The following is a 25940-nucleotide window of genomic DNA, read 5'->3' as shown; positions in this document are numbered from 1 at the left end:
ATTTGTATATATCACTTAAAAAATTCACTTTCTAATTGGTGCTGGTATATAAAATATAATTGACCTACTAACCGTATCTAGTAACTTGCTAAATTTATTATTAATATTAATTATTTATAAATTATTTTATATATAGACTATCACTCTTTCTGCAAATAATAGATTTATATACTTCTTTCTCAACCTTGTACATTTTTTCCCTTGCCTTTTTACAGTCCCTGGGATGTCTAGTAAAAGAGTGAAGTATATCTTCTTATACCTTTTAATTTTGGAACTATGAAAATGTATTGTCTGTTCCAAATTAAAAATACAATAAAAATAGTATTTAGAAGTTTTAATATAGTAAAAAAAGCAGCCAAACAAAATAACCAACATCCTTCTACTTAAGAAATCCAAAGGCCTTTCCTTAAACACCCCTCATGACTCTGCATCATTGGACATTGTTTATTAACCCTCTCCTAAAGTTTTTTCTTCCTTTTCCGGTTTCTTCTTTTCTTCCTGTAACCCCTTACAGATATTCCCAAAGTGTTCTCCTTGGCCTTTTCCTATATTGCCCTTGTTACTTGTTGGAATACCATTTTAAGGCCTATTATTATTTTTCAGAACCCTTTTCTTCAAGGGCAAAACAGACGTTTGCTTTCCTTTCTTTTTTAAAATGCCATATCCCAACACCATTTCTTCTTCTGAGTGGAATACAGTCTCCCCTGCTCTGCCTTCTTTGCTGTACTCAAGAAAAGTATGGCAACTTCTCGTTTTAAGGGTTGTACTAGTAAACAGAAGTAAGTTACAGAAGTGCCTAAATCTTCACAATGTTTTCGTTCTTGATCTACATGCAGAAATTCCTTTCTGTAGAAAAGCGGCTGGAAGGTATTGTAAAGTTGGTGCGTTAGAAAGCTGGCTGGCCAAGTGGCCTCAGAGTGACACTTACCTTTGTGCATTTACTCAGTTCAGGGTCCAGCCTTTACCTTACAGGACCACACATGCTGAATCATGATCATTAGAACTTGTATATAAAATTCAAAATACTGATGTATTAATTCACAGTGAAAAATGTCAACCATCAAGAGAAATGGCTATTCATTTGGCCAAGATGTTCTCTCCTCGTATAAAATTATATGGCAATTAAAGTAATACTCAGAGCTGTATTTAAGAAAAGGAACAGAATAAAAGGTTTAGTTGTATGATTCCAATATTTACTTGAATCATATCAGGCTTTGATAGACGAAACTACTCCAACACCAGCACCAGAGAGGTTTTATACCCGCTCAGGAGGCCTTTCCCTTTAGACTGGGATCCTGCCAAATATTTACTCCCCAGGCTCTTCTTGGCTCAATTCCTGCTTCAGACATTCCTGCTATAGGTATGTTATTTCTTTCAGTAAAGGCTTCTTCTGGCCAGAGAAGCTTATTTCTGGGTTGATTCATTCTGCATTGACCTACAATAGAATTCTTCAGGACAATCTTTGAAGTGGTTGAAGAATACCTTACTGTGGACCCCTAATACCGCTCTGCGTACATCCGGATACTGGATGTTCACGAGAAGTCCTCACTTCTCACTGGTGAGCAAAATCAAAAAACAAAACCCCGAGGAAAATCAAAAGTAGCCCCCAATGCCAGGCAGCTTGGCACAGAGCAGACGTCTTCAAACCTGGTGAACGAAATATGCAGTTCCTATTCCTTCTGCCTATTGCAATTCAGAAAAACATTACAGAGCACATCTCCTGCCAGGCTGGAAACCCCGCCAGACTGCAGCTCTGGCCTCACCTCTAGTTGGGGGTCTCCGCCCTCTCTGGAGCTCTGCTCCAAGCCTTGACTACAGGTAGGCGCGGACTGAGAAAGCGCCAATTTGGCGAGGACCCCGTCCTAAGTTTATTTCACCACTGACAGCACCCACTCCCCTAACGAATGAAATAGCAAAGACGAAAACAGGAAAGAAAAGAAAAGAGAAAGGTGAGAAAAGGGAAAGGGGGGGAAGGTTTAAAAAAAAAAAAAAGACAACCCAAAACACCTTTTAGCAAAATACAGCTGCGTGCTCAGCACTAGAAAGTCATCTCGGCACCCTCAGCCTCTCTAGGGAATCAGGCCCCAGTTCTGAGATCAGAAACCAAAACTGCAGCGTCCAGATGACTAGCACAGTGCCTACTTCTCCGGTCCGCGGGGCCTAGCAGCCCTGTGTCTCTGCCCACTCCACGGCGGGCAAGTGCGCGGCCCCAGCCGGACGCTGGCGGAGAAGCCCCGAAAGCGAGCTGCCGGCCTGCCGAAGCCAGCCGAAGAGGACCGCGCTCCCGCCGAGACCCGCCCGGCCTCCCGGCCGCGCAACACCCTCAGAAAGAGGGGGGCAGCTCCCGGGGCTCCTGCACCTCGGGTCGCTCCGTGCCTTTCTCTGGCCGGCCGCGTTCCTTCCGCCCTGAGAGGGCAAAGAGTCCCGCTCCCTCGCGGGCGCCTCCGCCCGCGCTCAGGAGCGCCCCCTAGGAAGGAAGCCCGAGAGGCGGCCGCGCCTCTGCGGCGATTTTATGAGCGCAGGGCTGGGGTTGCCCGGTCCGTCGGCAAGCGGGGCTTCCCCGCCCCTCCCCCTCTTCTCCGGCGCCCCCTTGCCCTCCCCCGCCGGCGGCCGGAACCTCCCTGCGGGGCGGAGTGATACCGGCGGCGGCGTAGAGCGCGGCGCGGCCGAGAGGGGCGCCGGGGACTGCGCGGGGCGGGCGGCCGGCGGAGGAGGAGGGGAGAGAGGCGGGGCCGGGGCGGGTTGTTGTGAGGCGACTGCGCTACTGCCGGACCGGGGCGGTTATGGCGGCTCCATATTAACGCCCTCCTCCTCCTCCTCCGCCGCCGCCACCGCCGTCTCCTACTCCTCCTCCTTTCCCTCCCGCCCGCACTCGTAAGCCATCTCCCCCTTCACCCTGACGCCTACCTCTCCCCTCACCTTTCCCCCTCCCCTCTTCTACCATGCCCGGCATGATGGAGAAAGGGCCCGAGTTACTGGGGAAGAACCGATCGGCCAGCGGCAGCGCCAAGAGCCCGGCGGGCGGCGGTGGCAGCGGCGCCTCGTCCACCAACGGCGGGCTGCACTTCTCGGAGCCCGAGAGCGGCTGCAGCAGCGACGACGAGCACGGTGGTAGCCTCGAACTCCTCCCCGCCAGCCCGCCTGCCCCCCTCCCTCTTCCCCTCCCCCAGCCCCCTCCCCTCGCCGTGCTCCCGCCCTCCCTCCCCTCGGAGCCCGGGCGCTGCGGTAGCTCGAACTCCCGGTGCAGTGCAGCAGCACCCCCCGCGACCCCCGTCCCTCCGTCCTCGACCAATCCTCCGCCCTCGCCCCCCCCCCCGCTCCCCGCCCCCATCGCTGCCATCTCCCGGAGTGCCCGGAGTTAATATCTTCCCATCCACCCGCCGCTTCTTTCCTCCCTCCAGCAAATTTTATATTTTATTAAGTGTCTCTTCCTTTTTCTTTTTCCTCTTTCTTTTCTTTTTCTTTTCCACCCTCTTTTTTCTTTTTTGGCATTGCTTTGCAGATGTTGGGATGAGAGTCGGAGCTGAATACCAAGCTCGGATCCCTGAATTTGATCCAGGTAGATCTGTTTGCTTAATTAAGCAAAATCCTGTCTCCCCTTTCCTGGGATTGCTAATTTAGGGTGGAAAGGGTAGAGGGCGGGCGGGCGGGGTTGGGGTCCGGGTGTGCGGTTGGGAGGAGATGCGGGGCTGGGATGGGCAGGCATCTCTGGCGGGGAGGCTGTCACGCTTGGCAGGGCTGTGACACAGGGCGTGTGGGCAGATGTGTTCATTGCAAGGTTAACATGGTTCCTTCGGAGGCCACTTGCCCGCTGGTGGCATCACCTTTCTGTCCCTTGAGCTCGGGCTAAACAGAGGAAGATGGCCCTTGGGGGATTCGGGGGTCGGAGGCCAGGGGTGGAGCGGCTGCGGGGCCGAGAGCTGGAGGAGAGGGTGTGCGGGCTGTATGTGGAAGAACCATGCAAATGTCAATTGCCACACCACCGGCGCCCGGGAGCGGAGGGCCGCGCTCCGCAAGGGCGGCGGATCCCCGGGCTGCTATCACCGGCCGAAGCCGAGGGCGAGCCCTGCCCGACCCGCGCGCACACGGGATTTTCTTCTTTCTTTCTTTTTGGCTAGGTGGTGTAGCTTTGGTCGCGACAGCTTTGCGGAGTGTAGGAGCCGCGGAGCGAAAGGGATTGGGGGAAGGGGGTGGGGGAGAAGCCAGAGGCACACCTCGCTCCAGAGCCAGCCCTGGGAAGTCAGACCACAGGACAGTGACTGCAGCTGCCAAGGAGACATTTTCTCCCCGAGCAGCCAGGTTCCAGCGTCCTCTGCCAACCCAGCTTGCGGGCTCCCTGTCTACTTTTCTCCAAACAGGCTCCCTGGTGGTCACGGGATTTCAGCCTGGACGGGGATTGGGCGAGAGTTCCGCATATGGAGGCGCCCTTGTTGGAGCCTCTCCGAGTGGAGCGTGTTTCCGTCTCCCCACCCCACCCCAGACCCTCTTCGGTTCAGGCTTTGGGCAGACTTTGAAGGGGCTTTTTCCCCACACCTCTTTCTTGCACTTGGTCAGTTTTTTGCCCATTGCCCGCTCATAATAATGTTGTGTCTGTGTCGGACTGTTGAATTCTGTATAAGATATTAATAAGGCTTGCTTGTATTTTGGGGGGGGGGGAATAGCAAGTTTATTTGATTATAGAGTATCAGTGGGTATTTTCATTCCTCCCTTGCCCATTACTGCAATGCAAAATGATATTTACCAACCATTAAAAGATTTCTAGGGTTTAGGCAGCTTCTCTTGCCTCAAGGGAGAGGGTGAAATAATGAGTATTAAAAGGATTGTCAGTGCAGGCCATTTTGCAGGAGGTGAAAACGATGATACAAGAGTACTCACTAGATCTGAGCTGCCTTCTAAATTACATAGCTGTAAATACACTTTATTCAAAAGCTATCAGTGTGTACTGAAGGGCTTCAAATAATTTTAAATGTTGCAAAACTAGTTTTCTGTATTAATGTAGCTAGTAGGTGAATGGCACTTTCACATTACTGTACTGCCTCAGGTTTTAGCTTGACATTTGGAAAGAACTTGCTTTGGCTTAAGATAGACTGAATTAATCTCTCAGCTGTTATTTTTGTGCCTTGAGCAAGTCAACTGAGGCCCTCCCCGAGCCTCAGTTTCCCTAGCTGTAAAATGAAAATAAATTGCTACTTCGTGCAATTCTTGCCAAGACTGTATGAATTGGGCAAATAAATAGCAGTTACTCAGTGAAGATTAAATTTCATAGTTGTAAAGAGTGATTCTGCATACGTTTATACCTTTCTGATTTGGGGCTTTCATTGGTATACTCCTTTTTCAGGAATCAATACACTTATTTCCAAATTAGAACTTGGTAGCATAATAAGCATACTTATCTTTTTGCCCCATTAGGTAGCTTTATATTTCATAGACAACTATACACAAGTTGATTAGGGCTCTTGTGTTTAAGAGCCAGACTTCATCATGCTGCAACAAATTTATGCATGCTATGGCCTGATCACTTTAGCAGTTTTTGGAGCAAATTTCAAACAAATACTAGAACAAATTTCAAAGTTTGAAAAATGATTCATTGAAAGTGCAAAATACTTTTTAGGTGGTTTCACATGGCTACTATTTGGATTATCGAATTTACTTGATCATCATATTTTGCATATTTTGCCTAAGTAGAATATTTGAGGGAAAAAAATCACTGAAATATTAGTTATATTTCTTATTTATTTACTCAGACTATACTTGATGCTTTTTATTAGAATAAGGACAAATGTCATATTCATTAAATTCATCTACAAGCATACTTAAGAGATAATTGCAGGTTTGGTTTCAGACCACTGCAATAAAGCAGATACCACAATAGAGCAAGTTACTTGAGTTTTTTTTGTTTTCCCAGTGTGTATAAAAGCATTCAATAGCATGAGGTCTAAAAAAACAAAGTAAATACCTTAATTAAAAAAATACTTTATTGTTAAAAAATGCTAACTATCATTTGGCCCTCCAGAGAGTTGTAGTCTTTTTGCAACAGTAACATTCAAGATCACAGATCACTGTAACAATATAATAATGAAAAAGTTTCTAATATTGCGAGACTGAACCAAAATGTGACACACACACACGAAATGACCAAGTGCTATTGGAAAAATGGTGCTGATAGGCTTGATCAACACAGGCTTGCCACAAACCTTCAGTTTGTAAAAAAACACAGTATCTGTGAAGCACAATAAGATGAGGTATGCCTGTATTCATTTTCTCAGTCTGCAGAATATTGAACCCAAAGACACAACTAAAACCAGTTACCATTTAAATTTAGGTGGGCTTTTCCATAGCTGTTATAGGCAAATTTTGTCAAGCAAATGTAGAGTATTAATTATTAGACACTTTTTACAGGGAAATTTTGACCCTCTATGCCATTCAACATAGTACCACTGCTCTATATTGTCCTAAGTGTGGTACTGTTGTGTGAAGTTTTTACTCCACATCAGTTCTGTATCATTGGGTGAGAACTTAAACATATTTCTTTGGAACAAATGAAAAAGGAAAAGATGTTAATTATTAATTAATGGTAGAAATTGAGAAATGATCAGCTCCTCTCCTTTTCTCTTTTTCATACTATTATCTTTAGTCTCATAAACCACTCTGTTCACCCACAGCCATCCAAGTCATTTGGAAGAAAAATTCTTTAGGTGTCAAGATTATTATCAGAATGTAAGAAAATTGAAAGAGGATTTTTTTGTGGAGATTTTTATTGCAGGAGATAATAGTGATGATAATAGAAATTAAGCACACAAAGAATTATTAAAATGAGTATGTTAGAAAATATGAAAAGAATTGACATTTAAATTGGAATTACTAAAGTTAGGCAATTAAGGAACAGTTTGTGTTATTAACAGACCATTGCTAGGAATCCGTTCTTTAAATTTTACTAAGTGGATTTCTGATTATTTTTCAGGTACCTCTTTTTCTTTTGATTCTTTGCTAGGCCTTCCCAACTTTTATTTAATGCCTACTGACTATGCTTACATCATGAGGAGCAGTTCTCAGTGGTGATTAAGAGTCTTACTTCTTATCATATGCCTTTTAGCTAATACAGCAGCGTGACCTTGGATGTACTGGATAACTCGTGTATCCAGGCCTTAGTTTCCTTGTTTGTAGAAGGGAAATACTATTAATCATACCACAAGATTAAGTGAAAACGAATGTGTACAGAGCAGTTGTCTTCAAAATACTTTGCTTGCATATTTGTAAAAGAATTTTGAAAAAACAAATTCTCATATATTTTTAAGTTGACATCTATTATTTGTCACTGAGTTTGTTAGTTGAAAAATGTAATCTCTGGTGTATTGAAAATATTAACACTTTGAAATAAAGTTGTTATGTCTTTATTTTAAATACATCCAATTAAATATAAATACTGTGGTAATGTGATAGCATCCATTTTATAAAATATATGAACAGTCCTAACATTGTTCCTGTTTTTGAAATCATTTCCATGCATTTTCCCCACAGAATTTTATACTACATTTTTGTGCTTGAAAATGCTGTATTGATCACCTATCCAGATTCTCTACCACTATAGTATGTATTCTTGTGAACATAAGGTTCTAAGTGTTAAATCTCTTCTGACTTGAGTTATTAGAACTAATGCATCATTGATTAAAATTGTAATAGTCACAGTGCCTTGAGTAGGGGAGGGGAGAGCTTTGCTGATACCTGTTTTTGGCACCATAGAGATTTAAAATATTAGGCAATGTACTCTTGTAAAATTTGGGATGGGTGAGGAATCTGCCCTTTTTTTAAGTGAGGGAAGGGCATTTGTGAAGGTCAGAAGTAGAATAAGCATGTAGCTTAGACTGCAGGTGAGTTCTCAGGCAGATTGTGTTGGAAAGAAAACCTAAGGAAGTTGAAGTCTGAAGATTGATTCCCATTAAACTTACTCCTTGCACATGTACTCCTTGGAAAGTCTTTATCTCAGTTTGAAATTGATCAATTAAGTATATAATTCAGAGCCTAGTTTATAGATAGTAGAATTAAAAAAGTATATTTGGAGTATCTTACTATTCTCAATATTTAAGTTCTTTATATAGAGTATTTGTTCCATGATTTCCATCAAAATTCTTTTTTAAATGTCTTAAAGGAAATCTTAAATAGAATATTTATATTTTTGTACTTCCTTTGAAATTTGCTATTGGTATAGAAATGCTAATCAAAATTATACTTTGGTTTTCTTGTGTTGGTTTTCCCAACAGTTGGTCTCATAAATGTACTTTACTAACTACAGTTAAGGAGATCTAAAACATTTCAGAAGCATCAAACTTGTAAGTGTTTCATTTAGTACTTTAACAAACTGTTCAATAACTTGTTTTCATAACTCATGGTACTGTAGTCTTTTAAAATTGTGGTAGCTTGCCATCTAGCTTTTGGTTTGCTAGTTTGTTTTTTAATCCATTCAGAAGATAGGCTACTTCTAAGGCCTTGGTTATTTTGTTGCTTTGTCAGGTATTTGATTCTCAGTGTTATTTCTGAGTATCACACAGTTTTGAGGCATAATTTTAAGTATTGTTACAGATAAAAGCAAAATAAATATTGTGTTTATATCCTTTAAATATTTTGGTTTATTTCAACTTTTATAATGGAGAGGGTGAAGCTTTACTGAGTGCAAATCGTCCTGAGGGGTAAATTGTTTTTAATAATGCAAGTTACTTTTTCCTGTTTTTTTGTAGGAGAGGAATCAGGTCTGAGTTGTCAGTAAAACAAAAAGGTCATTTGAACTATTCAGACTGGTTTTCAAGGGGTTTGTAAAAGAGGTTATCAGCTGTTTGATTTTGAGCCTATGAGATTTTATTCATTTATGTTTTATTTGATTGATGAGGTGAGAAGCAGCTATTTCAGTGTAGAGAAAAAAGGAAACTTAAGAGAACTGTCTTCAGTAAGCACATGATAGTAATATTAAGTCTTATATAATGCTTACCATATGCTAAGTGCTTTACATATATTAATTCACTTAGTTTTTGAACAACTCTGTGAAGTAGGTACTCTCATTATCTCTATTTTTAAATGAGTTAAACTGAGGCATAGACAGATTAAGTTTGCCCAGTGTGACAAAGCTAGTTAAGTGGCAGAACTGGGATTCAGACCTGGAGTCTGGCTCTCTAATGGGTGCACTCTTAATCATTTTATAAAATATCTCTCATTTCCTGTGAACATGACTTATTTCTTGGGCCTAGTTGGACACACATATAGTTGAAAATAATGGAGTCCACTTCAAGAGTTAGGGAAAGAACATTGTGAAATGCCTAATTAGGCATTCTCTGCTACCAGACACAATTATTCTACACACACACATGCACACCCCCCCCCCCACACACACTCAAAACCATATTAGAAGAACTGTTAGTCCCCACAGTTTGGATGCCACTTTCTGTCAGAAGATTGGGCCCTTAATTACAGTGCTAAGAATTTTGAGGGAAACGTAACTTATTCTTCATGAGGAAGAATACAGAAAAATAGACCTTTAATGAAAATATTTTAATTCATACTTTCTGTAATACAAGAATCAGATGCAAGGAAATATGTTTAAATATTAAGCATGATGTGCTATTATGATTTGAGACTTAATGGAAACCTTTCTTTGTTGCATTTCATGTCCTATTAAGTAGTATTTAAATTATCTTATTGTCACAGTCCATTGTGGAAAAGAATTAGTCCCATGTTAAAGGACTGAAATTTAGGATACTCACCAGAAATAGCAATAGATTTTATTGATTAAATAAAGGCTTCTGACCAGCGTAGAGAGGGTGTCTGTTTTATTTCCACTGAGTGGTTTAGCTTTTTGCTTTTGTGGTTAAAAATTAAATATATATCTTAATATTGAAGTTTTTAAAGACAGCTTGAAATTTATTTTCATTGAATGTAAATTTTAGATAATGTACTCCTAACTTGCATTTATTAAATTCTCAGCTCCTATCTTCATCCTCTTATTTACGATATTTATGACACAATGTGATAAATTTTGGTTTGAGGTTTATTTTGTAACTATGCTTTTTCTAATACTTTCATAATATTTTTTCATTTTTTTCCACTCCTAATGTTTCTTTATAGTAAAACATACGTAATGTAACAATTTTAGCCTCATATCTTACTAACAATATATTATTCTCTAACTAAAATTTGTTGTTTGAGTATGTAATAGTGATATGTGATGATTCTTCAAAAATAAAAACTGCTGAATGATACTGAATTATTGCTTGATAGATAACATCTCCAGAGTGAGAGTAGTAGTTTCTTTTACCCTTGGAAATGAATGTTCTTTATTCTGAATATCTTATAACTTTATAAGTGATTAGTTTAACCTTAGAATTTTATTGATGTTTTCTGTGAATAATTTTGGAATTCTATCCATTAATTGGTGGTGGCCATCAACAGCTCATAGTTTTAATTAACTTGAATGCACCTAGGAACTAGGAAGAAGCCAGAAAAAGACCACCAAGTAATTAAAAGACAGAACACGCCGGCATGTGCTCGGCTCTGGGATAGCTGTGTCAGGCCTTTCATTCTGTCTGTTCTTAATTTATATGCAGTTTCAAGAGAGCTTGATTTTTTTCTGACTTTTTAGATTATAACAGATTAGAAATAAATCAGAAGCAGCAATAGTATGCTTCTAGATTAGAGATAGACTCTCAGATTACATCAAGAAGAAATAGCATTATTAACTTTTACATTTTTGACTTTGTTTTCCTCTTACACAGTACAGACTTTTATAAATATAAGATGGGATAAATGAAATTAAAAAGAAATAGTTGGCTGACTCCTAGAAGGAATAAGATTAAATAAAAACCATAAAAAGCAGATGCAAGTATTTAAAAATTATAGTAATCTTGGCCCACGTAGATATGGGGCAAAACAGAATTTACTCGCCATCTGAGATGTTCACTCTAGTTTTAAAGTCAGAGTTTTTCGAGACTCTTAAGTAATGTATAAAGGGTTAAATTAGATATATTACCTGTCAAGAAGTAGGGATATAAAATATACTTAATGAAGACTTTCTTTTTAATTTAAAGAGGGTAAGCTTCAGTGTTTGTGAAATTTCCTTCCTTTCTGTAAATATTATATTTACTATATTTAATGTAAATCTATTTTCCTTCTCTTTGTTGTCCTGTACTTTCTTTGTCTTTTTGCAGGTACTGTACTAAAGAAGAAATAAAGCTTACTTTGTTTATACTTATTTTGAATGTAACTAAAATTTATCATATTCAAAATAATTAATTTTTTCCCCAGGTGCTACGAAATACACAGATAAAGACAATGGAGGAATGCTTGTATGGTCTCCATATCACAGTATCCCAGATGCCAAATGTAAGTTTTCTGAAATGGAATGTTTATGTCAATAGCAATCTCAACCAATTCAAAATGCAACTTGTATTTGTTTTTGGGTCTCTTAGATTCTTATAAGAAATCGGTTTGTCTTTGTTTTGTTTTGTTTTCTGATGGAGCTTGTTATGTTAGAATGTTTTTCCTTTTGAAAGATAGTGGGTTGATCATTCCAATTTGTGTCAGGCCCAGGAAGACTGAAAAAACCTAGGATCTGATGGCATTGCTGCTTAAATCCTCAAGCAGGGGAGGGAGTTACTATGTAGACATCTGCACAGGCTTTTCCTCAGTATATGAAGCTGTAAAGAAATGCCTTCAAACTTCCAAGAGCACACTATCATTACCATTTTAAAGAGGAAAGGGGAAAGAACTGACTTCAGCAGCCATCAATCAGGTCATCTTTGTGCTCTCCATTTCTGGACGGAGACCTTCTGGATCATTGACCATGCACTTCTTGAATCATGGTGTGGCTTTAGACTTCAATGTGATGTAGCGGACCTGATCCTTTGCGGCACATCAGATATAGGAAACGTGCAGGTAACAAAACTAAGATCCCCACCCCTCCATTCAGTTATCATTTAATTTATTTAAAACAAACAAACAAAAACCACTCAATAGCTATTCTAGCTGCTGTAAAGTAAACTTGTCTTTTCAAAATATTTGCTAAGTCTTAAAGATGTCCCATGATGGTTTATTTAGTCCCTTGAAAATTAATGGTGTCCTATATATCATGTGCACTGTAAGTCTAGTCTTACTTATTGATGCAGTAAGATAACTAAAAACTGGAAACTGAGTATTATTCTGCATACCTGATAATTCTTCCTATTTAAGAGCTTTAGAATATCAGCAGAAGGTCTAGCTGGTAAACTAGGAATTATATGCCTTTGAGGTATTCTTAACAGAAGACACAAAATTGTACATTTTGTGTGCTGAGAAACCTGAATGAGACTATCAGGTTTTTTGGTTCAGTCTCATTACAGGCAGAGGTTTTCATTCACAAACTGAACATCAATATATCATTAATTTTTTCTGTTTTAGCACTGTTTTTATACAATGGTATATTTCTTAGCAGAGTGGAACAAAATTTAAAAAGCCAGTGTGTCCAAGTAGTGGTGTGTCCATTTGGACTATCTAACTGAAGGTCTAGAGCAGTGGTTTTCAGCCCTGACTGTGCTTTGGAAACACTTGGGGGAGCTTTTAAAAAACAGTATTGATGTCTGGTTTTTACCTCAAACCAATTAAATCAGAATCTTCAAGGGTGGAGCCAGGACTTACTTTTTAAAGCTCCCCTACTAATTCTAATGCATAGCCAAAGTTGAGAACTGCTGGTTAATTGGTATTGTTTAGTCTTCTATTTATAGGACTGTAAGGCATTTTTGTTAATCAGCATGTATTTAGATGTGTCCTTTAAGAACTGTGGATTCTAAGCAAAATATAATATTTGGATTTTCTTCATCAAAAGCTTATAGTCTTAGGGAGATATAATAACGTCAATAAAAGTTAGTTGCTATTCTAACAGCATTGTTACTATAATAGCTTACTGATATGTTAAACTGTGCTGTACTGACCATTAATAATAGCAAGCTCTTATAAAGTACTTAAAATATACCAGGTGCTCTTTCAAGCACTTTACGTATATTAGCTCACTTACTCCTAAGAGGAAGGTACTATTTTTATCACCATTTAGGGTAACAAAAGTAAAGTACAAAAAAGTCAAGTTAATTGCCTAAAGTCCAAAAACAGGTGACAAGGCTAAGAACCAAGTCCAGGTAGACTAGCTGTTCTAGGATCAGAATTCTCAACCACTGCTTCTCAAAAGTGTGCATACAGAATTCATATATATGTATATGTATTATATAGGATCAAGAAGGACTCCACATAAAACTGAGTCCTGCTGAATGTGAAATGGCAGACTTCTTGGCAATGAGGCTATGAAATAGACAGTATATATATATCATCATTGAAGCTGTGCTTACCTGAATGATTCTATTGGCTTGATTCCAGTAATTGTGGATGAATGAAAATGAAATATTCAGACACCTTTTATATAGCTAGTGGGAGGAGCTGAAGAAAATTTTAGGGGTACTGAAGGATATTTAAATTGTTATTATGTATAGCTGGCAAAACTACATAAACCATCCTTTTCATAGTAATCAGAAATGGGAAGGTAACAGCTTTGGAAAAACTAAACATGAGATGGGGTCTTAAATAGCTAAGTCTCTTCAAATAAAGACGGCAACAGAAAAATCAAGAGATTATCTAATGTTTTACACTGTAATTAGGTTCTTTTAGCTACCCACAGATTAGTCTTTTTTTTGTAGACAAAAATAATTATAGTAATGTCACTGAATTTAATAAGTATATGCTGTATGGTCATAGAAAGAAATCATACTAAGTAAAATTTTAAACCCAAGTGAGCTTCTGATCCTATTCAGAGAAGTGAAAGTCTTTTTTATAACAAAATGACTTTGGCTATTTTTTTACCCCCAGAATATAATTTTTTTTTTAATTTTGCTTTGTTAAAAAAAAAGTACAACTGGGAAAATGAAGTAAATGAGAATAATTAATTTTATAACATTGTTTCATTACAGTGGATGAATATATTGCAATTGCAAAGGAAAAACATGGCTACAATGTGGAACAGGTATGTAGAGAAACATTTTAATATTAAGGTTTGCTTCAGTATTTATCAAATCCAAAGAACATCTCATGATAGATTCTGTCCTAAGAAAGTGCATAATTTCAACCAACTTTATAGATACCTCAAAAGTTCTAGCAAAGTCTGACCTTTCAACATTAAGGATTTCGCTTTTATAAACATTATTTATCTTATGGGCTTGAACATTTATCTCTCAATACCTGTTTCTTACCTGTTTTTAGTTCTTAAAGTACCTGAAAGCCTTCAGGATTACTCTAGCAAATGCTTACCAAAAAGGGAAAAATTTTTTGAGTACAGTATTCTCTTTGACTTTTTAATCTAAAAGACCTAAGAATTAAACTTTTTATTTAAAGAATTATTTAAGATTTAAAATTTTGAAGGATAATTCACAAAGGGCTTTTTTAAAAAAAAAAAATTAGATAACCTGATTTTATTTATTTAGTTAAAAAAAATTTTTTTTTTAATGGTGGTGCAAGGTTTTGAACCCAGGACCTTGTGCATGCTAAGCATGTGCTCTACCACTGAGCTATACCCCACTCCCCCATCAGATAACTTTAAAAGGAGATATATATGGCCTGTTGTTCATTATCCCTAGTAATAAGGGAATGGACAACATGGAAAAATGAAAATGAAATAGAGATTCTTAAATTTCATTTCAACTAAGCATAAGATCAACCTTTATCATCATTAACAGTAAAATAAGTGAATTTTCTGTAACTGGGATTATTAAGAGCTAACTTTAGTTAATAACATGGTTAAATAATAGAAAATCATTTCTGTGAAATTGAGATGTTTACCTAAGTGTTTTGGTGTTTATCTAAATGTTTTGAGATGTTTATCTAAACTTTTGTGTGGATTTTAAAGATTTTGATTATGTATTTGTTTTTAAGCCTTGACTTTCTTTTTAATATTTTTTGAGAAGGTTGATTCTTTAAAATGTGACTGTACATATGTTCATTTTCATGTTCATCTTAAAGAAGTATTACCAAAGTACAGATATTAAAACTCACTATTTAAAAAGTTGCTATTATCTCTTCTTAAAAAATAAATCTTTATCCCCTAAATGATACTCAGTACTTTATAATAAAGGCCTACCACTTACAACAGAAAGGAAAGTTGTTGAATTGTTAGAAATGATCTATTTCAGGCTTTCCTGTAGTTTAGTAATAAAGTCATTAATATGCCTCATAATAATTATTTGTGTACATTATAATAATAAGGAAGAATAAAAAATATATGTGGTAAAGTATTGTTAAAGTTGCCGTTGAGGTGCTCCTACTCTTTGGAGGTGTTTAGCCCATGGTACACTTCTAATAGGTTAAAACATAAATATTTCTCTTCTGAGTCTTAACTGGGCACTCTTAGTTTTATGTTATAATTGATGATTTCATTCAAGTATTGACTTACAGGTTATTTTTCCTTTTAGCATATTTTTTTCTCTACATATTGACAAATGAATAAATGTGAATGAAAATCTTGATATGAGCCAACAAACCTGCTTTAGTAATTATAGTCACTCTCTTCAGCTCACTTTTTCCTAGATTCTACAGCAAATTTGGTATGTAAGAACATTTACTGTTCTGAGGCCCTGATTTAAAAGAAATAAATAAATGAGGTCTACTACTTGGGCACCCCTAATTAAAAGCCCCAAACTGTGAGTGAATCTTCAGTTGAAGTCATAGGCTTAACATTTAACCTAATTTGTGTTTAACTCTCTTAAGTGTGATGGAACATGAGTCCATTAAAACCAAAAGGGAATGATTTCTCTTCAAAGGCACTTGGCATGTTGTTCTGGCATAAACATAACATTGAGAAGTCCCTTGCTGATCTCCCTAATTTCACTCCCTTTCCGGATGAGTGGACAGTGGAAGATAAAGTCCTATTTGAACAAGCCTTTAGTTTTCATGGGAAGAGCTTTCACAGGATTCAGCAAATGGTATGGTAATTTTGCCCTTACTGTGATTCATACCTGAATGATACCTTATTCTATTGTTAAACACTTCCTACTTATTAAATACAAAAAAGTTTTCCAATCTAATTTTAATTTTTAAAAATATTTTGAAATAGGTATATTTGCATGCAGTCTTATTTTCTGCAGTTACCCTAATGCATGACAGTTATGTGTCATTGTAATGTATTATCTTTTAGATTTAAATACATGTGTAATAGAGTTATTGAATATGTCATTTCAGGATTAAAATCACAATTTCAATTTTATTTTTGAATGTTTCTTTTTTTAACATTAGGATTTTATTTTCTAATGTATATTCCTTGGGATATGAAAGCCAATTTTTTGAAATTCTGTATTATTTTAACATTGTTCAGGTGCTGTTGCTTTTAAAAAAAAAATTGCTCTTTATTTCTAGTTCTTAAGTTTCTAGTATGTGTCAAAATAATATAAATCTGAGAAGTCGCTGCTTTAAACTCTTTTAACCTGAATGGATGAAAATTAGATAATGTTTGCAAATATATCTAAGTGTTTTCCAATCAAAGAGAGCACTTTGAATTGGGAATGTATGTCCTTGTTTGCCGGTATGACAAAGCAGTGCATGATCATTAGTCATTTTAATACCCAAGACTTTATTTGGTAGCTAAAGTCTGTTTGCATCATTTATGATTTTAAAACCTGGATTTAAGACAAAATGATTCAAAAAATCTATTGTTAAAATTGAATAGCTTTTCTTTAAAACATTATGATAAGCAACAGAAACCAAACATAAAAGGCCGCATATTGTATGATTCCATTAATATGAAATGTCCAGAATAGGCAAATCTATAGAGACAGAAAGTAGATTAGTAGTTACCAGGGACTGGGTTAAGGGAAGAATAGGGGATAACTGTTAATGGGTATAAGGTTTCTTTTTGAGGTTATGAAAATGTCAAATTAAATAGTGATGGTTGCACAACTTAGTGCATATACTAAAAACCACAAAATTGTACACTTTAAACTGGTGAATTTTACAGTATATGAATTTAAATCAATTTTAAAAGTCCAGTTTACAAAGGGGAAAAAAAAAAGAATTAACTCTTTAAGGAAGAGAAATGTGGAATATTAACATTGATTGTGCTGGGGACTTGAGGGGCCATTCTCACCATGTGAGTTTGTGACATCCTTCTCTCCTTTTCCCTGCTCAGAATAAATAGGGACATTTATTCAGAAATGTCAGTGACTCAGGTGTAGGGGCGGGTTGCTGTGACTTAGCTGCACTTTTTAGCTCTATAATTCATATATGTACCTGGGAAAATATTTTTTGTCTATACCTTTGTTTGCTAAGTATCAAAGAATAATATCAGAAATATTATTCATTCTGTTAACCAGAGTTTATGAAATAAACTTGCTGATATTAACACGATTTTTTTTTAAGCTTCCAGATAAGACAATTGCTAGCCTTGTAAAATATTACTATTCTTGGAAAAAAACTCGGTCTAGGACAAGCTTGATGGATCGCCAGGCTCGTAAACTAGCCAATAGACATAATCAGGGTGACAGGTAGGTTGGATGCCTTTATATAGTTACAGGCATGCTGTATTGTATTGCTTACATTTCTCAAGGCAGAACAGTTATCACAACACATTGTAAATACTTCTTATCCTTATATTCATGTTTCTGCTCTGACAAGAACTGAGTGATCAGAAATCTAAATAATAAGAACTCTCTTAACTCTTTAACTGTTAATCATAGCCAGTAAAGCTTGCAACTGAGTTACGTTTGAGTTGTGTTTAATCACAGATGCTTCCTTTTCATATTGATATATTCAATACATATATTTAGAATATATTAAGAAATATATTCTCCAGAAGATGGTCTTTTCACAGTTATCTGAATAACTGAAGTCCACATTATTGTAGCTGTATCTTTCTAGTAGCATAAGATCGTTTTGCTTCCTGGTTGTTGTCTATCTTTATCTTCCAACTGGAGAAATGAAATAATAAGTATTATATCAAATTTATGTGTTCTCTTTCCCAAGTAATATTTCTTTCTAAATATCTTTCCTATTGGGTCTCTATTTTTTTAGCTAGAAATGTTTGCTGAAATGATTCTGTATGCCTAAAAAGATAAATGTTTGTAAATACTGTAGAAACCTGAGTTATAAAAATTCATCTTCCCAAGGACAATTCTTTGGGAATATTTAGTAAAATTATTAGCAAGGTATATTAAGTTTGATAAGAACACTGGAATAGAATAAAAATAAGTGAATTAAGTTTAATAATCTTTGTTTCTTTTCAGTGATGATGATGTGGAAGAAACACACCCAATGGATGGAAATGATAGTGATTATGATCCCAAAAAAGAAGCCAAGAAAGAGGTAATGATGATCATTAGAGTGCTTATAATTGTTTTACAAATCCACTCCAAAAAAATGAATAGTACTTTGTATTAAGGAAAAACATTTTTATATAATGGGTTAGTAGGTAGTAAATTTCAATGTTAATTGGAGGTTTTGAAAAAGCAGTAACATCTAGAATCCAGTTAGCAAGTGATTTAAGCAATTTTGGGATTATCTCATCCACTCAGAAGTATAAAAGTCCTGCCACGATTCCTATTCTTTAATCCACAGAAAAGAAGTAAAACCACCTTCAGATGATACAATATTAGGTGTCAAATTTTTGGGGGAAGGTTTAGTTTATTCCGTGTTATATAGCAAATTAAAAATTAGTAGCAGGTATACTAAGAACAGTGAAAACTGAAAGCTGCCTCCAAGGAAGACATGGAAGAATTCCCAACTAGAAAAGCACTTGTATTGCTCAGTATGGTGATAATAATGATGACTTCAAATTATTAAAAGGAAAAAATATAAATGAATATACATTTATTATTTATTAAGGCAAGGAACTACATAATTGTAAAAAATAGACCAAAGTTGATGGATAAAGGCTTGTGATGTATAGGCAGGTGTGGAATAGTGAAAATAATATTGAAATTAGAGGTAGAATGTGACTTTATCCAATTTAATGACTCCCATTCCTCCTCTTAAGGAACTTAATGCTATGGCCCCTACTGGCCCTTGTTGTCTTTCATCAATGAAATTTTTAAAATCCTACTTTTACCTCAACTTGATATTTTTCTGATTTTCTTACTACTGCTAAACATTCTCAGATTCCTTAATTCCTTTATTTTTTTTCCCAAGTCTCATTGTTTTCCTGAACCATAGACCCAGTGATCAATTACTTAAGTTGCTCTCTTCCCAGTATTTTTACCTCCCTGTTTCTCTTACCCTCTGGTATACCTCCCTTAAACCTACAAAACCACAGTGCTGGATCAGTTGCTATTCTTGTTCTAATGTAGCAGGAGAAAATTGCACAATCATGTACATTGTTGCTACTTAACAAAAAATAGTTTCCAATCTCAGTTTTTAACCTGTAATTTTTAGTTTTTCCATTGGTAAAATTAAAATAATAGGACTGTTCTGACAAAGAGGTAATATGTATAAAAGCACTTACTACAGTATCCACTACATAATAAATCTTGAATAAAAGTAATTATGTAAACAACTTTTTGAACATTTATCCCTTTCTACACATTGCCTTCACCTCTCTGCTCTCCTAAAAAATTTAGCAGATTACTTCACGGAGGAAATATCAAGCAGGAGCTCCCTTAAATTCCAGCCTTTCCCCTGACCTCTGTGCTGCAATACCCTTTTTATCTGAGCATATTTATGCTTAGAACAGTATATTAAAATTACTGTATTTTTGCCCACTAAGCTGTGAACTCTTTGAAGTCAGGGACTCAGTAACACCGTAACGTCTAGTATCCCCTCGCCCTTTACACAGAACTCATTGTTTGCTTCTTTGCTTGGAAACTTGATAGGAACAAACTCTGAAAATGTCACAAGTCCGGTAATGTGAAATTACTGAAGGAACAGCCTGTGCCTGAATGCCTCTTTGTCACAGTCAGGAAAGGTTCCTCCCCTGTTCTATATACCTTCACTGCTTGTTTGATCCCATCTATCCCTTCATATTGCCTCTAGGACCTTTTCCATCTGTTATCCCTTCTCTTTGTCATACTTTCAGCCTTTTCATTCAGTCCAGAAATATGCTCCAGTCTTTCGTTTAAAAGCATGACTGTCTCTCAACCAGTCTGGAAAGAATTATCTTAGCACTGCTTCATTCTTGAGTTTGCTTCACCCAGACTTCTGTCCCTTTACTTGACTGAGCTGCTGACAGAGATCAGCAGTGACCTCCTGACTGCCATGTCCAGTGATTGGTTATTCATGGTTCTCTACTTGTGCTTTTCTATATTATTTCAAGTTGTTGACCCCTCCCTTCTTCTGGAAACCTCCTTTTGACTTTTGTAACACCATTATCTGATTTCTGTCTACCTTTTTAACTATTGTGTCTCAATTTTAGTGACTTCTTTTTCTCTTTCTTAGTTACTCTTCATTTTGTCATTTCTGTTTTTAATTCTCTCTCAAATAACTGTAAATTTTGTTCTTTTCCCTTTGTTCTTCTATGTGACCATTTTATTTTTAGGTTTTTTTCATCTCTTCTTTGAATTACTGAAATGTTCTGTCTTAACTTATCTTAATTTACCTTATCTCCATGCCTCCAGACAACACACTTTCCAGTCCATTCTTTACCCTGCTGCCAAAGCAGTCTTTTTGAAACCATAAATTTGGTTTGGAACACTTGCTTGCAACCCTTCCATGGCTTTGTCCATAGGATAAAATATGATCCCTCTAATTAGGCATTCTGCATCCTACCCAACTTATTTCAGATTGCTAACAGGATTTCAGGTGTTTTAGTTCCTCAGCTTTTGTCCTATGTTGGTCTGTTTTTTCTAGAATTCCCTTCCCAAATATGCCTGGCAAATTCCTCATAACTCTGCAAGATATAGCTTGTCTCTGAACTCTCCGTATCTTATCTTAAATTGACCATGTCCTTATTCTTCTTTGAATCTATTGCAGTACTCTTTGAGCTGAGTGGTACTTGTTTCTATCTGGTTTCCCCTCACCTGCCTGCCTATCCCTGGGTGGTAAGCTCTCAACGAGCAAGAATTGTGTCTTACCTAAAGGGCCTGGTACATAGTAGATATTGTCAGATTTATTATAGCAAATACGAACACACATTATAAACTTTTAATTACTATGCAAATACAAGAGATTAATGATTTGGGTTTAGTTATCTAGAAAATGTATGTATACGGGATACTGTTTTGTCCAATTATGCAAGATGATACATCTGTTCTTCCACAAATGATAGGGACACCAGTCAGGGAATGATGCTCTATTATTGCCTTTAACACAGATCTTTATATCTGCTTATGCATGTTGTTGACACATTATGTGGAAAGTTTTTTTTTTAACTTTAAAAAATTATGAACTATACATAGTATAGACTATGTTCAGTTTAAAGAATAATAATAAGACGGACAATAGTGTTTCCATAACTGAGCTTAGAAAACAGAAGTCCTGTGTGTGTTTTCTTTATTGTACCCCTCACTTCTGGCCAGTGGGAACCTCTATCCTGAAAAAGGAACTCTATCCTGAAATCTATCAATTATTCACTCCCTTTTTTAATAGTTTTATCACGAAGTTATATATCTGTGAGAAGCTCACATTTAGTTTTGTCCATTTCAAACTTTATTTAAGAGGAATCATACTGTATGTATTTTCCAGCTACCTGCATTTTTCATTGTTGTTGTCCAACATGTTTTTGCAGTTCATTTCATTACTATGTTACGGTGTTCCACTGTATACGCCACAAGATATCCATTCTCTAATCAGTGGACGTCATTTCTAGTTTTTATTATTATGAACAATACTGATAAGAACGTATCCTGGATACATACATAAGGGTTCCTTTGGGACAGTGATTCTCAGCTAGGTTTAGTATTACCCACATAAGGAGTATTTACAAATTATGGAGGTGTTTTTTTTGTTGTTGTTACTATGGCTCTCCAACCATAGTGGGAAAGGAATTTCAGCTCTCCTAAAATGCATGACACAGGTTGTTCCATCAGAATGCCAGCAGTGACTTAGTGAGGATTGTTTGGAGTGGAGTTACTATATTTTAGGGTTATAGCCATGTTTAACTTTCCTAGGTGATGGCAAAGCATTTTCTACATTTGATGTACTTCCATTGGGCTATGAGAGTACTTATCCATTTCCTTGCCAATGCTTTATGAGATCAGACTTTTAAAATGTTAGAGGAGAGTAGGGTAAAGCTCAGTGGTTGAGTGAATGCTTAGCATGCATGAGGTCCTGGGTTCAATCCCCAGTACCTCCATTAAAAAAAGAAAGAAAAAAGATGCTAGAAATCTGATAATATGAAATGGTATCTCATTGTGTTCCCAGTTCATTCATCAGATTACTAATGAGGCTGATTATTTTTCCATCTGTTTATTGTTTGTTATTGTGTCTTTTTTTTTAATGCTTGCTTGTGTGGGGTTTTTTTTTTTTAGCTACTTTTCTATTGGTTTGTTTTTGTCTTCCTAAAGACAATATATAAAAATTTTTTTCTTACTGAATTCTTTATATGTTCTTGATACTAATTCTTTGGTTAAATGTGTTGTAGAGATCTTTTAGAAGTTCCTGGTTTATGTTCTTTGCTCTCTTTACATGCTTTTGATGAATATCTATTTCATCAAAAGCATGTATTCAAATTTCAATATTCTTTTATATTTTCTTCTTTAAGTTTTAAAGTTTTGCTTTTCACACTTAAGTCCTTGATCTGGGTTTTCTTCATGTTGTAAGATAGAGACCCATTTTTATTTGTTTGTTTTCTAATATGGAAATGAGTTCATCTCTTTCATCTCTTTCTGACTGGTCTGCCAGGTCAGCTTTACCATGTATGAAATTTCTATATATACATGGCTCTCTAGTTGGCTCCTGTAGTCAGTTAAACATCCCTTGTCAGTCCCACAATGTCTTAATTACTACAACTTTATAATAAGTCTTGATAGTTGCTAGGATAAGTCCCACTACTTGGTAGTGCTACTTAAGGAATAAGCCCTTGGCTATCTTTGGACCTTTGCTCTTCAAACTTCAGATTCCTGGGAAAGCCCTACTGGATGTTCCATTGAACCTACATAAAAACTGGAGAGAAATGAAATGTTTGTTTAATTTGTTGTGGATTGATTTGCATTTCCTATATAGAGATTTATGTTATCTGGAAATAATAGCAATCCTTATAATGCCTTTTATTTCTTCCCTTACTGAACTGGTTAGAGTCCCCAGTATAATGTTGAAGAGAAGTTGTGATAGCAAAATATTTTTATCTTATTTCTGATTTTAGAGAGAATGATTTTTATGTTTCAACATCAAGTAGGATGTTATTGAAGGTTTTTGACTTGGTCACATGACTGGTAGTTGATAAGTCACATCTACTGCATTCTTTCTGTTTGTTATACGTTAGTTACTAAAGTTGGTCCAGAATCAAGGAGAACAGGATTGAGAGCCCCAATTCTCAATGGCTGGAATGTTCCAGAATTTGATGACATGTTTTAAACCCTCCAAGTCTAGAATGTTGAATTTTTTTACATGTGTGTTTGAGAGTAATATGTACTCTTATTATTGGTTACGGGTTTTTTATGTGTCTTAATTGAAGCTTGTCAGTTCTGTGTTTGAAATCAGGATTCTGTTACTGCTTGCCTGCTTGCTAGGGTGGTTTTTGTTGGTTTTTATGTGCTTATCTGATGGCTTATTGAGAAGTGATACTTTTTTTATTTTGAAGCTATTGTTATCAGGTGCATGGAAGTCTGGAATTTTTTTTATCTTGTTGAATTAAACCTTTTATCAATATGTAGTGACCCTTTCATCTCTTGTAATGTCTTCTGCTTTAAAGATTATCTAGTCAGACGATGTAACTCTACCATCTTTCTTTGTTATGTGTTTGCTTGGTATATCTTTATTATTTATTTTCAACATTTCTGTGTCCTCACATTTTAAGTATGTGTCTTATAGGAGCATATAGGTGGGATTTTATCTAGAGAATTTAGCCCCTTTATATTGGTCATGATCATTGATATTTGTATTTTTATTCTTTCTTATTTCTACCTTCTATTCAACTTGCTTTTTCTAGTTTCCTTTCTCCTCCTTTATAGCCTTCTTTTAGAATTAAGAATCCTTTTTTTTTTTTTTTTTTTTAACTCTCTGTTAGTTTAGAATGTTCTGTATTTCTCTTCTTGTTGTGTACTCTGGAAATTTTATTCTGCATATTTAACTTAAAGTCTAATATTGGTGTTTTTAATAAGTTTCTGTCTAATATAAAGCCTTTAGAATGCTTTCACTTCAACTACTCTCCTGATTTATATGCTATTTTTGTCTAGCTTTAGTTTATTTTGGTTTTTTTTAATATCTCAAATTAAACATATAGTCAGTGTTAATTTAGATTTACTCACATGCTTAAAATTTATTTTGCTCACCATTCTTTCTTGAATCTTAGAATCTTCTTTGAAAATAAGTTTCCTTTTTTCTGAAGTGTTATCTTTTACAAGTTAATTGAGTTGAGAGTCTGTTGGTTTTAAACACTTTGGAATGTGCAAAATGTCGGTTTCTTCCTTGCTCTTGAAACCTTAGTTTTTCTGGGGTTAGACTCCTAGGTTAATAGATATTATTTGAAGATATTCCGCTGCTTCTGATTTCTGTTATTGTTTTAGAGAGGTCTGCTCTCAGGCTAATTATTATTCCTTAGGAGGTAATTTAGCTTTTCTCTTAGTCTGCTTTTTTGATCTCTTCTTTGTTTTTAGTGTTCTGTAGTTTCATTTTGATGAATCTGAGTATGGATTTCTTTTTTTAAACTTGGTTTGGACTCATTTGTACTTTCTGAATCCTGTCTTATATTGTGTAAAATTCTTGTTTGTTGCCTCTTTGAATATAGCTTCTCCCTTGTTCTATTATTTTGGGAATTCTTTTAGAAATATAATGGACTTTCACGTGTGTTAACCACTTATATTTTCCATCTTTTTGTCTTTCTATATTTCTGTACTGCATTGTGGGCATTTTTCTCATATGTACATTTAAAGTCACTAGTTTTCTTTTGCATTCTGTCTAATCTGCTGAGTAACCCATCCACTGAGTTTCTAATCTTATTTATAATATATATATTTTTATTTCTAGATGTTCTATTTGGTTCTTTTGCGTATCTGCTTGGTCAGGTTTGATGGACTCTTATTCCTTATAAGAATATCCCATATTTTCTATTCTGCCTTTTATTTCTTTACACATATAACACATTTGTTATATTCTCTTTTATCTAGTAATTCTAATATCTGCAGTCTTTGCAAATATAATTCTGTTATTTGCTTTCTGCTTAGCAGTTTGTGGTTGTGAGCTCATTTTCCTTGGAACGTATTTGTGGAAAATTTTTGAGACCTGGATTTAAAGTGCATTCTTCTAGAGACAGTTTGTATTTACTTCTGCTAAGTGTCTGAAGACCTTGCCAACTTAAGGCACTTTAAAATATAAATTTTTGATTTTGGGTTTTTTGGGCCAGACAGTTCATATAAATTTAGTACGAAAACCTGCTTGAGTATAGGCCTGTGGTTAGGGATTCTCAGGGGAGACTTTTTTTGGTTTCTTTGCTTTCCATTCAGCCAAAGGTGAAGTAGGCATGACTTTCTTTAATCATCCTCTCCCTTTACAGGGCAGGGACATTTTTTTCTACTTCGCATGATGGAGTTCCCTTCCAGAGTTCTGGCTTTAGCTCCTGTGCCCTGCACCTGTTGTCCACTGAAGCCTAGGTCTGAGGCAAATGTCAGCTGCTGCGAACTTGCTTATCCCTCTGGATTCCTGCTTCCTCATCATTTCTGGTCTCTGAGGAATTCCTCGCTTCTTTGCCAGTTCAGAAATGAATTTTTAAAGATTTTTTAAAAAATACTTGATCCAGCAATTTTAGGAGTACTATACTGGGAAGGGTTTTCCCTGAACATTGTATCTGCCATGTGTTGCTTTGAGTTGAGTTT

The 25940-nt window shown here is 36.4% G+C and overlaps 1 protein-coding gene across 5 annotated transcripts in view; it reads left to right on the top strand.

Annotated features, from left to right (window-relative positions):
• Positions 1–938: 938 nt before the first annotated feature.
• RCOR3 (REST corepressor 3) overlaps positions 939–25940 on the top strand; it is a 50035-nt gene continuing 25033 nt past the window's right edge. The window contains exons 1-7 of one of the 5 annotated variants that reach the window (XM_074351864.1): positions 939–3111; positions 3503–3559; positions 11287–11364; positions 13971–14023; positions 15813–15974; positions 17404–17528; positions 18267–18345. In XM_074351864.1, coding sequence (XP_074207965.1) covers positions 2943–3111; positions 3503–3559; positions 11287–11364; positions 13971–14023; positions 15813–15974; positions 17404–17528; positions 18267–18345 — 723 coding nt within the window. In that variant the 5' untranslated portion in view covers positions 939–2942. Of the gene's footprint in view, positions 3112–3501; positions 3560–11286; positions 11365–11565; positions 11917–13970; positions 14024–15812; positions 15975–17403; positions 17529–18266; positions 18346–25940 lie in introns of those variants that run through there. The other 4 variants (XM_074351865.1, XM_074351861.1, XM_074351863.1 and 1 more) reach the window with 4 other exon arrangements.

The sequence above is a fragment of the Camelus bactrianus genome, chromosome 23 (genome assembly GCF_048773025.1).
Source record: "Camelus bactrianus isolate YW-2024 breed Bactrian camel chromosome 23, ASM4877302v1, whole genome shotgun sequence".
Classification (NCBI taxonomy): Eukaryota; Metazoa; Chordata; class Mammalia; order Artiodactyla; family Camelidae; genus Camelus; species Camelus bactrianus.
Note: the sequence above shows the minus strand (reverse complement) of the source record. Positions and strands in the feature narration are given on the sequence as shown.